The sequence below is a fragment of the Pavona decussata genome, unplaced genomic scaffold, assembly GCF_977016875.1.
Source record: "Pavona decussata unplaced genomic scaffold, jaPavDecu1.1 SCAFFOLD_118, whole genome shotgun sequence".
Classification (NCBI taxonomy): Eukaryota; Metazoa; Cnidaria; class Anthozoa; order Scleractinia; family Agariciidae; genus Pavona; species Pavona decussata.
The window spans coordinates 70,690-86,957 of NW_028145532.1; the positions used below are offsets into that span (position 1 = coordinate 70,690).

Below are 16,268 nucleotides of genomic sequence, written 5' to 3' on the forward strand. Positions count from 1 at the left end.
ACAAACCAAATACCACATCACAAAAGATGAGTCAAAGTCTTGAAACCAAATATTCACCAAAAACATTAAAATCAAATATCTGATCACAAAGAATGAGTCAAAGTTTCGAAATCAAGTATTTATCAAAAAACAAACCAAATAATTGTTAACATATTGAAATCACAAATTTTATTACCATGTTTTGATCACAAGTTGATACCATCATTGGATAGCATAATGACCATAGGCCAATGAGTGTATTCCATCAGGATACAAATATCGTTTATCATCAAAACATGACAACGATGTCTTATTGATTGTGTAACTACCCAATTGATGATTGTTACTTCGGATTGTCTTCATTTGATGGAATAATTGTTTTTCATTAAACAGAACATCTTTGTAATCATCATGATTTATATCATTTTTGATCACATTTTTTTATTCCTTTGGCTGTTTTTCCACCATTGTTGTTATCTTTGATGTATGAATACATCTTGGATCTCAATCCCACAAATTCAGTAATGGGTACACCAGCGGCTTCATCTTTGAATTTTCCAATAACTTTTTTATTTGCTGCATCAAAATATTGATGATTTGATGGATAATCCGAGTTATCAAACATTTCTTTTTTATTCCAAAAATCTTGATACACATCTTCGGCCTCAATTTCGTATGTCAAACTATCAGTACCCGTGAATAGTAATTTGGCTTTGTTACCATATTTGTTTTTAACGAAATTGTAATGGAAGTCATACATGAGTGTTTTACTCAAATCAATGATACACATACCAGCGTATGCTGGTCGATTGAGAGTCAATGATTCCTTGATTTTGTGGACTGCAACCAAGTTTTCATTAAAGATTTTGCTATTGATGAATGTTGGTTTGGAAGTCAGTTTCGATAATTGTTTCTCATTAGTCACCAGTTTAATGTCTTCCCGTTTTCTGATATTCTCCATTGTTTTACCGAAGACACTATTGCTCATCAATTTGAAGAAATCTTTTTCAAAAGCATTCTTTGCATTAGTTCTTTGTCGTGTATTGAAATCAATATATGTCTTCAACCAGGGTGATTGGTCAAATGACAGAACACGGTGAATTTTAGTTAATTTGAGTCCCAATTCACGGTATAATTGTAAGTTTCTATAATGTAAAACGTATTTTGTTTTGTTTGCTAATGTTGGAATCAATTTATTGACTTGTCCACTTTTGATTCCAAATTTTTCTGCAATTCTTTGACAATAATCTGACAGCATATCTTGTGTCACTTTGATTTGTTCAGCGCCACATGGATAATCATTATGCAGGTCATGTAATTCATGAGGATATTCCAAATCAACTTCCAATAAATATCCAGTTTTGTTTTCTGCGTCAACTGTTTTCCAATTAATATTTTTTATTTGTTGTTTATTCAACCATTTAAAATTCCCAGTTGGAAGATATTGTGACATAGCCCAACCATAGAGATTGTTTGCATCCAAATACATGAGATATTTACTTGTTTCATTGGGATTCCAATTTTGCATGTATTTGTTGTTGGCTTTACCGTATCTATTGGCAATGTAACTGATTCCGCCTCTCATTCCTTTTTCAACGAATTGATACATATCAATATCCGTTATAAGCTCCAAATTGACTTCAGTCATTTTCAACATTGCATCCCAAGATAATCCTGGAGATGTAAAATAATGACATGGATCCAATCTATAATATTCCAAACATGTTTTCCTGAAATTTTCAAATACATCAGCCAGCAATAAAACATCAGATTTGAGATATAAATCATGGTATTCGCCCATATTTTTCAAATTAAAAGTATTCCAAACATTTTGTGCATGACTGTATTCTTCATCAGTAATATGTGTATTATTCATTTGACTGAAAAAATCGTTTTGACTCGCTAATTGAGTATCATTGAATTTATCAAAATTACTCATATAATCATACGGATAAACTCCTTTTTGTTTCATTAATTGCAGTTTTTCACCTTTGAAGACTTCATTGGTATATTTTTATGCATCTTCTGGTAGATTCTTTGCAAGATTTGCCAATGATTGATTCATAAACTGAAGACTGTCGATAAATACTAAATTATAACCCAACATGAAGGCCATGTATTTCTCCATATTATTTGGGATTACATTAATTTTGTGTTGTCTGGTTTCACCTTTTCTATCCACATAAGTATTGGTCTCAATAATTTTACCAATTTCTTGCATTATAAAATGACTATCATATCCTTTCAAATTATGAAATATTACAGGGATTTTGTTAGTTATTGTAAAATCCCTGTTACATTGATTATGGGCTGAGCCACGGAATTCTCCATTAATATGACAATGATCTCTGACACGTTTATCTGTTTTCTTGTATTTTTTACCACAAATATGACAAGATGTTGCTTTTTGGAATTTGTCTTCATCTTCTGGAGACATAACTAATGGTTTATTGAATTTGTATTTAATAGTTTGTCTGCAATATTTGACTTCATCAAGCATTGCTTGCATAAATTTGTAAACAGCTTTTTCTCCACGATAATATTTTATTGGTTTGGAATATTTGTCATCATAGCAACAAACAACTTTGTATCCATAACCACAATCAGTGTGTTTTTGATAAGCTTCAGTAAAAGATTGTTGGTTAGATTGATTACAACCATGAATTGGCTCAGTGATTGCTTCAAAATCTGCGTATATCACGAATGGCGCTTGCATTTGTTTATTATAATTTGTGAATTCTATTTTGGAACCAATTGGTGGCATTTTAATAGCTTGTTTTCCATTGATTTCCATGCACACTTCCTTGTGTTTGTTCAAAACTCGTTCTGATAAAAATCATTGCAAACAATGCATACAAAAATGTTTTCTATGATGTAATTTGGTTTTGTGGTGCATAAATCGATTAAAATCCTTGATAAGACAGTAATGTTTATTTTCATCATCTGAGATTAACAGCAAATTCAATACATCATCAAACTTTTCTTTTGAAACATAAATTGGATAAGCTTGTTTGTTCTCATATCCGAATACATTGATGTTGATATTGTTTTGTGTTTCAACTTTGTTATATTGTTTGACTGAAACAGGGAATTCAATTCCTTGGTAATTCAATTTTTCGACAAATGATTTGTCAATTTTTTTGATTCTTTGTGGATTGTCATTTCGTGGATTTAAATGACGGACGTGACACCATCGAAAGCATTCATTGTCTTTATTCTTGAGATTTATCAATCCATGTTTGTGATGTTGAAGTTCAGTTGGCAGTTGAATATAAGAACTTCCAGTAAGAGGCTCATATTTGATAATATTGATGTAATGTCCATTGATTGATTTAATTATCCAAGCTGAACCTTCACTAATCCATTTGTGAATATCATTCATAATTTGTTCAACATTAACATCCAAAGATTCTTGAAAATCATTGGCATTAGTTATTGTTTTTGGTTTACTATTAAAATATCCAATTCTGGAGACAGTTTGGTTTCCTTTTTGTTGTTCAAAATAAATTGTCAAAGTTTCAATAAATTTAATTCCTTTCATTTGAGTGAATAATTGTTTCATAAAATGAGCAATAGCTAATCTGGTTGAACTCATTTGAATCAAAGGATCTGTTTCATTTTTAATTCCAACTTCATAAGATTTTGTATATCCCTTGAATGCTCTTGCAACTTCTGTGATTTGGGTTCTTTGTGTTGGAACTGGAGCCATTTTCTTCATCCTTGGCTTCGGGACTGGTGTATCAGCAAATTGTTTTGGAGGAGGAATAATGTTGTTTCGCGGCAAAGGTTGAGGTCCATCTCTAAATTGAACAGGTGGTTTGATGATTGTATTCTCATAATCTTTTACCATTTGTTTGACAGATTGTCTAGGCTTTGGAATTGGAACCATTTTCTTGGTTCGAGGCTTTGAAACAGGATGTTGTTTTTCCAATAATAATGCTATTAATTGATCTTTCGTCAATTTTTCTAAATTAGATTTGTTCATAATATTATATGTTATATTATTTTTTCGTGTGCGTCTGTTTTGCGATTCCAGGTTTGGCATAGATGAATGAAGACTGGAGGCAACATTCATGTCAGATATCCGTTGTACATCTGACGGGTACATTCTCTTATTTATTTGTTGAGCCATACGGCCTGTATACACTCATTGAGTATACACAGGTCGCTAAACTACAAACATAAAATCTAACTAATTAATTACAAGATTTTTTATGCAAATATTTACTTCCATTTTTTAATTGTTTGTTGCAGTTTGGGCATATAAATGTTTGTTTTTGCCATCTTTTAGCTCGTTCTTTTTGATTCATTCTTTTTTCTTCATCAGTGTGTTTTCTTGGTCTGATGTTTGATGATTTCAAATAATTGTCTGGTAATTCTTCTTGTTCAATGTATTCAAAAATGTATGCTTGATGATTCATTTTGGAAATTGCCGTTTTACACATATTTAATCCCTCGGCAACCATTTTAACCAATCCAGGATTAATTCCAAGATGTTCTTTTATTGAATACATACTATTAAAATAACTCACTTCTTTAGTTTCACAATTTGTTGCCTTAACACATTTCCGGTTTTTGTGATTATTTGCTGCAAATGCATAATCTCTTTTCTTTGCTGATTTCAAACAATTATCTTGTTGTGTCATCACTTGTAAATTTTTTATTCGATTATCATCTTTGATATCATTAACATGGTCAATAACCATTCCATTTGGTATAACACCATGGAAGCATTCATAAATAAATCTATGAGCATACATTCTTTTTTGTTTATTATTATTTGATTTAACACTAACATGTAGATAACCATTATAATCATTGTTCCCAAAAAAATCATTCATTGTCTGAAAATAAATAACTTTACCAGACTTTGAAGCACCATATTCATTGTAAATTGGGTGAATATAATATTTTTTACCATTAATAATCATAGTATTATTAGATAATTTTTTTGTAGATGAATCCAAAAGTTGATTTTCAGATTTTTGATTTTTCATTTCTCTCATATATATTTTGATTATACTAATTATCGCTTTAAGCCATTAAGGTAAAAAAATTACAGTAAATGTATGAGACCCCAAAAATACATCAAACATAGTCAAACAACCCTTGTATTCATTGATGATTAATCATTGTAAAGTGGAAAATTAATGTCATCCATATCGTGACACATTCTGTAATACATCTTATTGATTAACCTGTTTTCTGTGCGTGTAAACTCACAATCATTGTCTTCCATTGGTGGAAATTCCATTAATCTATTGACTGTTTGTAATTCTTCTTCAGAGTATGAGCTGTTAAAAAAGGCTTTTCTGGCTTTGTGCATGTGTTTCATATTTTCAGAGGCTGTCACCAATTGCAAATTTTAAATGAAATTGTCTTGACGGTTGGAATTGATGTGATTAACTTGCAATCCAGGTGGAATTATTGTTTGATTTACGGCCTCATAGACGAATCGATGAGCGGGGCATGTATTGTTACGTCCCGGAGAAATTATATAATAGCCGTTCTCAGACAAATATCCTTTTCTTGGTTCCAATCTTTTTCGGTTGATTATGTAACCATCAACTGAGGCTCCGTAATTTTCAAATGTTGGATGAATAAAATATGTTTTATCATTGTGATCAAATTGGTTGTTCATATAAATTAGATTAGATAAAATTGAATAACCGGTTATAACCGGTTTTTTTCTTCATCATTCAAATCAGCGATTGATGAGTTGGTTGGATTTAATCGATGATTGTTTGTGAGTTGGGGATCAGTTTGGTGTCATTGATGAAAAACGTAAATTTAGGTTTTTGAGAAACCGAGGATAAAAATTTAGGTTTTTGAAAAACCGAGGATTTAGGTTTTTGACGTCTCCGTTGCAGGAGTCATTGTTGAATACAAAGACTGAAAACCCAAGGTCATGCATAAATCCAAGATGGCGGACAAAAAGGTATGAATTCAGTGATATTTTCAAAAGTGTGCCTATATGCCTAAATATCTAACTACTCCTTGAAGGTACTGGTTTTTGTAAACGACAAAATATGCGTAGGATGATACGCCGTTTTCATGATTGCCTTCAGTTATGTGTTGATTCTGGTCTGCTAAGATTGGAACTGTAAGCAACAAGGTAAGTTGAAACATTTTGTTTAACCATGACATTTTGCCAGAAATTAATTCAAAATGTTCCTGACCTCAGTATTTTTGAGAAACGAGTAAACCTTATGAAAAGTTAAACATACCGCTGAAAAGAAATAATTAAGCGATATGTTTACCAATTTTCCATGACCTCTAACTGATTATTTAGACTTTCTAATTATTTTCTGGATGCATTTATCCAATTCTCATCATTTTTTTAATTATGAAAGCTTATTGGTCGAGACAGGGGGCATTTTGAGGGCAAAATTACTCACTCCTGATTGGTCAAGCCGCAAAAATACTCCCTCCTGATTGGTTCCAAGTTTAGTTGGTTTCGTTATTTTGTGCCCATCAACAACGAATTCCATGGAAATCAAGTACTACAGCTAGAAAGGAAATATATACAGGTGAATTTTCGTGGCTGAGAAAAAGCAGGAAAATATTTTTAATTTGAATATATGAAACATATTTGAACTGCGGGTGACAGGTTTAACATAGAAGAAAGATCCTCGCCCCACGCAGTTATTTACGCAAAAAGAAAGCGTGACGAAAATATATATTAATTATAAGCTTGAAGGGGGTTCAAACCTCGAATGACCTCTGCGATGCCTGTACAGTACTATGTCAAGTGAGCTATCAAGCCAGCTAAGCCGCTGGTCGTATTGGTCCATGAATAATATGCAACATATGCAAATGAATAAATAAGCAAATAAAGGTTACAAAGCAAATGATAAAAGTGAAATATGTGGGATAATAGGGAAGTCAATTCCCACAGTGTGGCTACTCTCCTTTAAAATATATATAAGTATATAAATGAAGGATGTATGATGCATGGAAATCAAGATTGTGTCCAGCCTTTCTGCAATAAAACTGTACTTTGTTATCAATGAGTTGAACAATAGTACAATTGTCCTGCTCAATCGTGCGGAAATCCCTTGGCTAAGTATCAGGCGATTTCGCAGGATATTTGTTAAATGTATGATGCATAATGCATAACGCACAAAACATAAGGCATAATACAGTAAAACACTTTCTTCTTTCTGTTTTCGGCAATGTCCAATTATGTTGATTGATTGAAGAAAATTTTTACTTTTTACGATCTAAGCTAAATATAACGGGCGAACAAAGGATTTTTAATTAACTAACGGCGTGGACAATACTGGTTACATAATTGAAAACTGATAATACTTGTATTTGAAAAAAGTACAACCTTTTGAAAATGCAAAATATGTTTCGACAGAAACATCTATCATATACTTTTATTGCATTTATACTGTTCATGTTGCATGAGAAGATGCTCACAAGTACAATGATCGTAACATATTTTGAATATTTATCAAAATTAAAAAAAAAACTCTAAAGTACATTGAATGTCTGTTAGACTAGAAAACTATTAAGAGAAAGGCTTTTCAAAGTTAGAAAAACAAAACCTCGTTTTACTTCTGAATCTGGATTATACAAATATCGGTGATTGTGGTGACTTCATACTGATGGTAACGTTCATATGTACCATGCATACACATCAACACAGGTCGAACCACTGTTGCCATCTTCTGAACAATCCGCGAAGTCCTGCCTACACCAGATCTACAACTCTTGGTGCAGCAACGAAGACAATGGGCTGGAAAGGTTGCGAAAACGTAACTCTGGGGAATTGTGTGCAAACCCTTCAAGAAAGTAAAAGTGGCGTTTTTTGTCGCAGCTTTGAAATGCTTGCAATTCTTCATGGGGTGGTATTATTGCTTCTCTCTTGGGATTTGTTATTATCGTCAATGACGTGTATTTGGCGTAGAATTCTGAATTACGGCAACTCCAGTAGGAAGGATCGTCATTAGGATTGCACCGTATGGTCCCTCCGCGGCGCACAAGCTTCATGGTCGTGACACGGCCAGTCTTGGTCACGTTGAAAGGACCATATTTGTTATCCCGAGCTCCAAAGCAAACAGGAGCCGTGTTGATTTTCTGCCAGACGTCTAAAGTGAAAAATACATTATCAGGAATCAGGAAAATTAAGGTCCAGTCCATTAATTCTAAACCTTTTTTCCATACCAGTTGGAAGAATTCAGTAAAGAATAAAGTTAAAAATTGAGAACGTTACGAAAATCTCGTGATGCAATTCGGGAAATTTAACTGAACAAGCGGTATCACAGCATCACAACGAACTAGCTGACTGACTGACTGACTGACGAGCCGACTGACTGACTGACTGACTAACTGACTGACTGACTGACTGACTGACTAATTAACTAACTAACTAACTATCTAAATGACGGACTGACTGACTGACTAACTAACTGACTGACTGACTGAATGACTAACTGACTAACTAAATAAGCAAACAAGCTAATGAATAAATAGATAAATACATAAAGGGTAGAAAATGAGGCACATCTGTAAGGGGCCAACCCTCCCAAAAGTCTTCAAAGTAAATTTCTTCGTGCGAATTACCCATTCAGTTTTCGTCAAAACACCTAGTTGGGGCGACTAAAGTTAGGTTTCCGGAAATCGAGACAATTGCAAGTTCCCTGCACCTGTCCCCTTGTTGCCTTGTGTGTTCTATTGGTGAGGGAAGTCGTTGCGAGAAAAATGAACCAATCACAGACGAAAGCAAATTATGTCTGCCAGATGTCTCCAGTGTACCGCGAGAGAATGGCTTCGCATGATACAGTCTTGTAATAAATGTCCGCAACCAGTTACCTCCTGCACGACAAGACACCAAACACTAACATTACTGTATGAGTAAGGGGAGCGGGAGCAGGGATTCAAACTGTGGTGTCACTAAGACGTAAAACTCCGTACCTTGACAGGTAGCTAGGATTGCCGGACCAGCATTTCCATCTGAGTATATCCAGTACTCGCCGTTCTTCATTTTGTCTCTCTCACTTGCTTTGAATTCGGCAGGAAACGCTTGCACTGAGCCTAGCGGCACTGCGAGATGAAAGAATGAGACTTCTTTTAAATGAAATATTTGTTTACAAATAGAGTTTTTATGTCCCTACCCGAGAAGTTGTGTTATTCATTCAATTAATATGAATTTTAGACAAGAATGAGTAATTATCGATTCAGGACAGGTTGAGTGGTTGGGGGCATTCCTTTGTACCCCCTATAGAGCGCATTGTAAATCGCGTGGGGACCCGTAGTCATGTCTCATTCTGCCTCGCTACTTCAGTGTGAAAGGACGTCGAAAGTTTTTCGCTACTTTAAAGCGAAAGGACGTTGAAAGGTAACATATTTTGTTTTCCTTGTCTTTTCTCCGCTGTAATGTCTTCCGACTTACCCCGGGTTTTGGTTTGGGGTCACTCTTTCGTTGATTTTAATCTTGCAAGCCGTGCACGTGTTAGCTTGTCTGGGCATGGCGGTTGCAATGTCCCTAAGCTTTGGTCTTACGATCTTGTTATTGTTTCTCGCTTACTCCCGGATATAGTTATCCTAGAAATCGGTACCAATGATCTTTCTACTGAGGAGCACTCGCTTATAGCTGCTTCCATCGAAGTTTTGGTTCGTTTACTGCACGATCGCTTTTCGGTAAAAGCGATATTTGTTTGTCATGTCATCCCGCGTCGTTCGCCATGTGCTTTCAACGACAAGGTGGCCGTCTGCAATGAATTAGTTCGTTCACTTTTAGCGCCCCTTCCTTACGTTTTTTGTTGGTTTCACTAGGGTTTTTATAATAAGGCTGGAAAGTTATTGTTAGCCGATGGGGTTCACGTTAATCGTTTAGGACAGTATCGTTTGTATCGTAGTTATCGTGCCGCCATTTTACAGGCTTTGTCTTTTGTTTGACCTTGTAATTAGCCATTACCTTCCCTGTTTTTATTTAAATGCCTGTTTATCTCTTTGTTTTAAGTTATTTTATGTGGGTCACGCTTCTGCGGCGCCAAGTTTGACTCCTTTTATTGTTTGAGATCCCCTCTTTGTTTTTAAGTGTTTGGGCTTCAACAAGTGTTTAATTTTTTCTAGGGCCTCAATACTAGTTTATGTAATGTTGAAGGATTTGGTCCTAGTTTATGCTGTGGAAACGGCTTTGCTCCTTCAATTGTTATTGTTCTTGGGCTTCGATCCAAGGTTATTTTATTTTGAGGACTTTGATCCCCACTTGTTGTTAATTCTTGGGTTTCGACGTAAGATAATTTTAATTTGAGGACTTTATTCTTGGGCTTTGATCCAAGGTTATATTATGGTGAGGGCTTCGATCCTCATTTGTGTATTTGAGGACTTCGATCCTCGATTTTTATTAATTCTTGGGCTTCGATCCAAGTTGATCTTAGTTTGAGGGCTTCGATCCTCATTTTTGTTTATTCTTGGGTTTCGATCCAAGTTGATCTTATTTTGAGGGCTTAGATCCTCACTTTTTATTTTTACTTTGGCTTGGATCCAAGTTGATCTTATTTTGAGGGCTTCGATCCTCACTTTTTATTTTTACTTGGGCTTCGATCCAAGTTGATCTTATTTTGAGGGCTTCGATCCTCACTATTTATTTTTACCTGGGCTTCGATCCAAGTTGATCTTATTTTGAGGGCTTCGATCCTCAATTTTTGTTTATTCTTGGGCTTCGATCCAAGTTGATCTTATTTTGAGGGCTTCGATCCTCACTTTTTATTAATTCTTGGGCTTCGATCCAAGTTGATCTTATTTCGAGGGCTTCGATCCTCACTTTTTATTTTTACTTGGGCTTCGATCCAAGTTGATCTTATTTTGAGGGCTTCGATCCTCACTTTTTATTTTTACTTGGGCTTCGATCCAAGTTGATCTTATTTTGAGGGCTTCAATCCTCACTTTTTATTTATTCTTGGGCTTCGATCCAAGTTGATCTTATTTTGAGGGCTTCGATCCTCACTTTTTATTAATTCTTGGGCTTCGATCCAAGTTGATCTTATTTTGAGGGCTTCGATCCTCACTTTTTATTTTTACTTGGGCTTCGATCCAAGTTGATCTTATTTTGAAGGCTTCGATCCTCACTTTTTATTTTTACTTGGGCTTCGATCCAAGTTGATCTTATTTTGAGGGCTTCGATCCTCAATTTTTATTTTTACTTGGGCTTCGATCCAAGTTGATCTTATTTTGAGGGCTTCGATCCTCAATTTTTATTTATTCCTGGGCTTCGATCCAAGTTGATCTTATTTTGAGGGCTTCGATCCTCAATTTTTATTAATTCTTGGGCTTCGATCCAAGATCCTCACTTTTTATTTTTACTTGGGCTTCGATCCAAGTTGATTTTATTTTGAGGGCTTCGATCCTCACTTTTTATTTTTAATTGGGCTTCGATCCAAGTTGATCTTATTTTGAGGGCTTCAATCCTCAATTTTTATTTATTCTTGGGCTTCGATCCAAGTTGATCTTATTTTGAGGGCTTAGATCCTCACTTTTTATTTATTCTTGGGCTTTGATCCAAGTTGATCTTATTTTGAGGGCTTTGATCCTCACTTTTTATTTTTACTTGGGCTTCGATCCAAGTTTTATTATGGTGAGGGCTTCGATCCTCAATTTTTATTAATTCTTGGGCTTCGATCCAAGTTGATCTTAGTTTGAGGGCTTCGATCCTCATTTTTGTTTATTCTTGGGCTGCAATCCAAGTTGCTATTACTTTTCCCACTTTTTGTTTTACTTGGGCTTCGATCCAAGTTTATATTATGGTGAGGGCTTTGATCCTCATTTGTGTGTTTGAGGACTTCGATCCTCAATTTTTATTTATTCTTAGGCTTTGATCCAATTTGCTCTTATTTTGAGGGCTTCGATCCTCACTTTTTAATTTTACTTGGGCTTCGATCCAAGTTGATCTTATTTTGAGGGCTTCGATCCACACTTTTTATTTATTCTTGGGCTTCGATCCAAGTTGATCTTATTTTGAGGGCTTCGATCCTCATTTTTGTTTATTCTTGGGCTTCGATTCAAGTTGATATTACCTTGAGGGCTTCGATCCCCCCTTTTTGGTTTACTTGGGCTTCGATCAAGTTTATATTATGGTGAGGGCTTTGATCCTTACTTGTGTCTTTGAGGACTTTGATCCTCAATTTTTATTAATTTTTGGGCTTCGATCCAAGTTGATCTTAGTTTGAGGGCTTCGATCCTCATTATTGTTTATTCTTGGGCTTCGATCCAAGTTAATGTTACTTTTAGGGCTTCGATCCTCACTTTTTATTTTACTTGGGCTTTGATGCAAGTTTATATTATGGTGAGGGCGTTGATCCTCATTTGTGTGTTTGAGGACTTCGATCCTCAATTTTTATTAATTCTTGGGCTTCGATCCAAGTTCATCTTTATTTAAAGGGGTTTTATCCTCAATTTTGTTTTATCTAGGGCTTCTATTCAAGTCGATATTACCTTGAGGGCTTCAAACCTCACTTTTATTTTACTTGGGCTTCGATCAACGTTTTTATTTTGGTGAGGGCTTTGATCCTCATTTGTTTTTTCTCGGGCTTCAATCCCATTCTATTTGAGGGTTTTCATCCTTGTGTACTGTGGTATGCACCAGGCACAACTTCATTGTACTTCGAGGGCTCCTGGCTTTCTTTTTCACTTTCCTTTCAGATGCCTCCTAAACAAACAAAGCAAAAGGCAGCACCTTTGGCCACCTTTAAGCTGTCCAAGTTTCAATCAACCCAACACGTTGCCACTGCTGTTGTTCAGCGCTCAGAAGCAGGTGCCACCAGAGATCAGTCAAATGGAAGTAGTCCTGCTCACAGTCAACCAGAGCTTCTTGCTGGATACAATGGCCCTGGTCAGGACGTTTTGCCTGTACTTTCTAGTGTCATCCTCAACCAGATCTTGGCCCTTGTTATGCAAGAGGTCACCAGCAACCTTGCTCCTCTACTGCCTCCAATTTCACATTCAACTTCACAGCCACCTTCTGCTCCTGGTCCATCACATCCACTGGTAGCTCAGGCCTTGAGCTCGATTCTTGTTTTATGGAAGCTTGCTTACCACTGGACAAAGTTGACAAGTGTATAGGCATTATATCAGATTTTCTTAAAAGGAAGAAGGTAACCTTGCAGGAAGTCCAGTCCCTCACCGGATTTCTCAACTTTGCTTGTTCCGTTATCATTCCAGGTCGGGCCTTTTTACTTTATAGTCTAGATATTGAAAGGTTATGGGAAGGTGAGTTTCCGACTAGACAGCCGGCTACCTCTGACCTTACCTATTTTGCACAGTTTAGTCCAGGCTGCTGCTGTGGTGACCATCTCTAGGGAAAATGCAGCTCTGTTTTGGCCATGTGCTCTTTAGCTTTTTATGCCTTCCTTAGGGTTGGTGAAATGACTGTTGTGTCGAGTAATAAGCCGGACGTGCCTCTGCAGCTTGATCAGCTAACTCAGCTTGTTGATTTAAACTAACATGTTGTGGCACTTCAATTGTCTTTTCGTAATTACAAACACAGCTACAATCGTCCTACCTTTTCTTTGACAATTTCTTGTTTAGCGAATTTTTGTCCGGTTAATATAATGTTGGAGTACTTGAGCATAAGAGGTCATCAGCCTGGGCCACTATTTGTTTCTACTAGGAGTCAAGCAGTTTCCAGGGAAATGTTTGTTAATTTCCTTTCTAGAGCCCTTGTTCATTGTAATTTAGACCCTTCTAGGTATAAGGGCCACAGTTTTAGAATTGGTGCCGCTTCTCATGCAGCCGAACAGGGCTTCACTGAGGCACAAATTAGTGGATTGGTCATTGGAAGTCAACAGCATTTCTTAAGTACATTCGTATTGCCAACTTTCCCAACTAGGTAATATCTAGCTACATATAGGCTGTATATTCTTTGTGCCTTAATTTGATTCAATAGAAGCAACAGGGGCTTGGAATCAGGAGTTTCTAACAGTTGCTATCCTTATCTGTTCGATGGGGGTATTAGTGTATGTCTTGCAGGGGCAGCATACATTAGTACCCTTACGTTACTAATGTATTCCATTCAACATTGTATAATATTTTCCTTGACCAGCAATGTTGCTTAAAGAAGGTTGCAAATTGTCTTGCAGGGGCAGCAGTTTCACCCCCTTTTTAAGTTAGAGGTAACTTGTATATGTCTTTCGTGGGCAGCATACATTGGCACTAAATCACGTTATTGAGTTGACCAACAGTATTTCTATAAAGAGGGTTTTTGAATTGTCTTGCAGGGACAGCAGTTTTTAATCCCTCATTTCTTTTATGGCTTACTTGTGTATGTCTTGCAGGGGCAGCATGCATTAGTACTCTCAGGTTATTAATTTTCCATGTTAAACATATTAATGTATAGAACTTTTCTTGACCAGCAATATTTCTATAGAGGTTTCAAGTTATCTTCATGGGCAGCAGTTTTAATCCCTCGTTTATTTTAGCAGTTACTCGTGTATGTCTTGCAGGGGCAGCATACAATAAGTATCTTTATTCCTTAGTCACCAGATTACTGGTACTGTTCTTGTTTTCAGTGGGTACTGCATTGCCTGGGGTGGGGCTGCATCATTGCTTTTTCAATGATGCTTTTGGCCTTTTTGTGCCCTCACCTTTACTGGGCTGAATATTTTTATGTAGCCAATGTGGTGAAAGTATTTTTGATAAACTTATTTTGTACACTAGTTTTGTGATTCTGTTTATTACAATTAAAGCGGCTATGGGCTTTTCCCATAGCCATTTTGACCCATATGGCATTTGTGTCTTTATTGCCCAGTAAACAGAGCTCAGCCGATGCAGTACCCCAGTTTTTAGTAATATAACCGAGGGAAGGACATAAATGAAACATTTGTTTACAAATAGAGTTTTTATGTCCCTACCCGAGAAGTTGTGTTATTCATTCAATTAATATGAATTTTTGACAAGAATGAGTAATTATCGATTCAGGACAGGTTGAGTGGTTGGGGGCATTCCTTTGTACCCCCTATAGAGCGCATTGTAAATCGCGTGGGGACCCGGAGTTATGTCTCATTCTGCCTCGCTACTTCAGTGTGAAAGGACGTCGAAAGTTTTTCCCACCTCCTCCCCTCGCCTTGTCCTCGTTTCCTTTATTTGGCCTTTTTGTGCCCTCACCTTTACTGGGCTGAATATTTTTATGTAGCCAATGTGGTGAAAGTATTTTTGATAAACTTATTTTGTACACTAGTTTTGTGATTCTGTTTATTACAATTAAAGCGGCTATGGGCTTTTCCCATAGCCATTTTGACCCATATGGCATTTGTGTCTTTATTGCCCAGTAAACAGAGCTCAGCCGATGCAGTACCCCAGTTTTTAGTAATATAACCGAGGGAAGGACATAAAAGATACATATTTAGTCATTGATAGGTACCATAACAGCCAGCCACTATCGATCGCATTCTTGTCACACAAATCTTAAGCAATTTACAGTCCTTTACCAGGGTCCCAAAATCTGGAACTCTCTCCCAATACCAATTACTTCTTCACCTAGTTTTTTCAGCTTTAAGGGAAATAGGGTGCAGTTTTTATCTGTAAAATCGAAAATCTAGTTGACTTAGCCGCACTTACGTAGCTCCATATTTTCTATTCATTAATGACGCTCGGGATTTTTCGAGGGTTTTGTAAAACTACATTAAGCCCAATGAAAGAACGATTGGTAGGTTGCAGGTTGTAGATATTTTATTAAAAACATTTAAAAGGTACGTTGCATTAGTAGATTTACTCATACAAATTTGTTGAATGTCTGCTGTTCAGCACCTTATATCAAGGAAAAAATGGAAGCAAACTCATATATGAAGTTTGAATGTCTGCTCTTGTTAATGGCATCAACGGTTTCCTTCCATTTTGACTCCTTCATAGCTAAAATAGATGCAATTTTTCCATTTTTGGTAGCCTGGAAAAAAGCGAGGAAAGTTGACGCGAGCCTTGAGAGGCCTGGAGAGAGGCTTATATTTAGGCGCCTTTTTTCGCGGCTACCATTCGGTTGGCGTACGTGGGCATGCATGGTGGCGTCATCTCACTTTCCTCGTTTCTCGGAGGGAAAGAGGTTTGCAAGATTGTTTTGCTCTCTTAGTTTTGTTATAATCTATCAAATATTTTCGCTCGCACGCGATTGGTCTAAACGCCTGACGTGACCGAATACACCCCAGCTAAAACTGGGGAATATCCGGTGTTATTACTTGGGCGGAGCCCAAGTTATAAAATAGGATTTTTTCGTAAGTCTTAAATATATGGCAAAGAGGGGTCTACTGCGCGTGCGCTACATGTTGGCCGTATAGTGCATGTATTCACCA

The 16,268-nt window shown here is 36.4% G+C and overlaps 3 protein-coding genes and 1 pseudogene across 3 annotated transcripts in view; 2 read left to right on the forward strand and 2 right to left on the reverse strand.

The window, feature by feature from the left end:
- The window catches only part of LOC146469794 (uncharacterized), a 28,084-nt gene extending 20,432 nt beyond the window's left edge, over nucleotides 1-7,652 (reverse strand). Inside the window, exon 1 of the mRNA XM_085122830.1 lies at nucleotides 7,613-7,652. Within this exon, the coding sequence (XP_084978956.1) occupies nucleotides 7,613-7,652 (40 nt within the window). The remainder of the gene's footprint in view (nucleotides 1-7,612) is intronic.
- On the reverse strand, nucleotides 6,458-8,996 carry LOC146469795 (uncharacterized). The gene is made up of 2 exons (XM_085122835.1): nucleotides 8,902-8,996; nucleotides 6,458-8,075 (listed from the first exon to the last, which is right to left on the reverse strand). The coding sequence occupies exons 1-2, from the start codon at nucleotides 8,969-8,971 to the stop codon at nucleotides 7,690-7,692; spliced, it is 456 nt and encodes a 151-aa protein (XP_084978961.1). The 5' UTR covers nucleotides 8,972-8,996; the 3' UTR covers nucleotides 6,458-7,689.
- A 2,698-nt stretch (nucleotides 8,997-11,694) lies between these two features.
- Nucleotides 11,695-15,227, forward strand: LOC146469796 (uncharacterized). The gene has a single exon (XM_085122838.1). It carries the CDS (start codon nucleotides 12,631-12,633, stop codon nucleotides 13,048-13,050), a length of 420 nt encoding a protein of 139 aa, XP_084978964.1. The 5' UTR covers nucleotides 11,695-12,630; the 3' UTR covers nucleotides 13,051-15,227.
- On the forward strand, nucleotides 13,168-15,227 carry LOC146469797 (uncharacterized; annotated as a pseudogene).
- Nucleotides 15,228-16,268: the final 1,041 nt, after the last annotated feature.

Coding starts and splice junctions, on each gene's coding strand:
- LOC146469795 (XM_085122835.1), bottom strand. CDS start 8,971: ATGAAGAACGGCGAGTACTGGATATACTCAGATGGAAATGCTGGTCCG. Junction 8,076..8,901: donor AATCCTAGCTACCTGTCAAG/GTACGGAGTTTT, acceptor TTTTCACTTTAG/ACGTCTGGCAGAAAATCAAC.
- LOC146469796 (XM_085122838.1), top strand. CDS start 12,631: ATGCCTCCTAAACAAACAAAGCAAAAGGCAGCACCTTTGGCCACCTTT.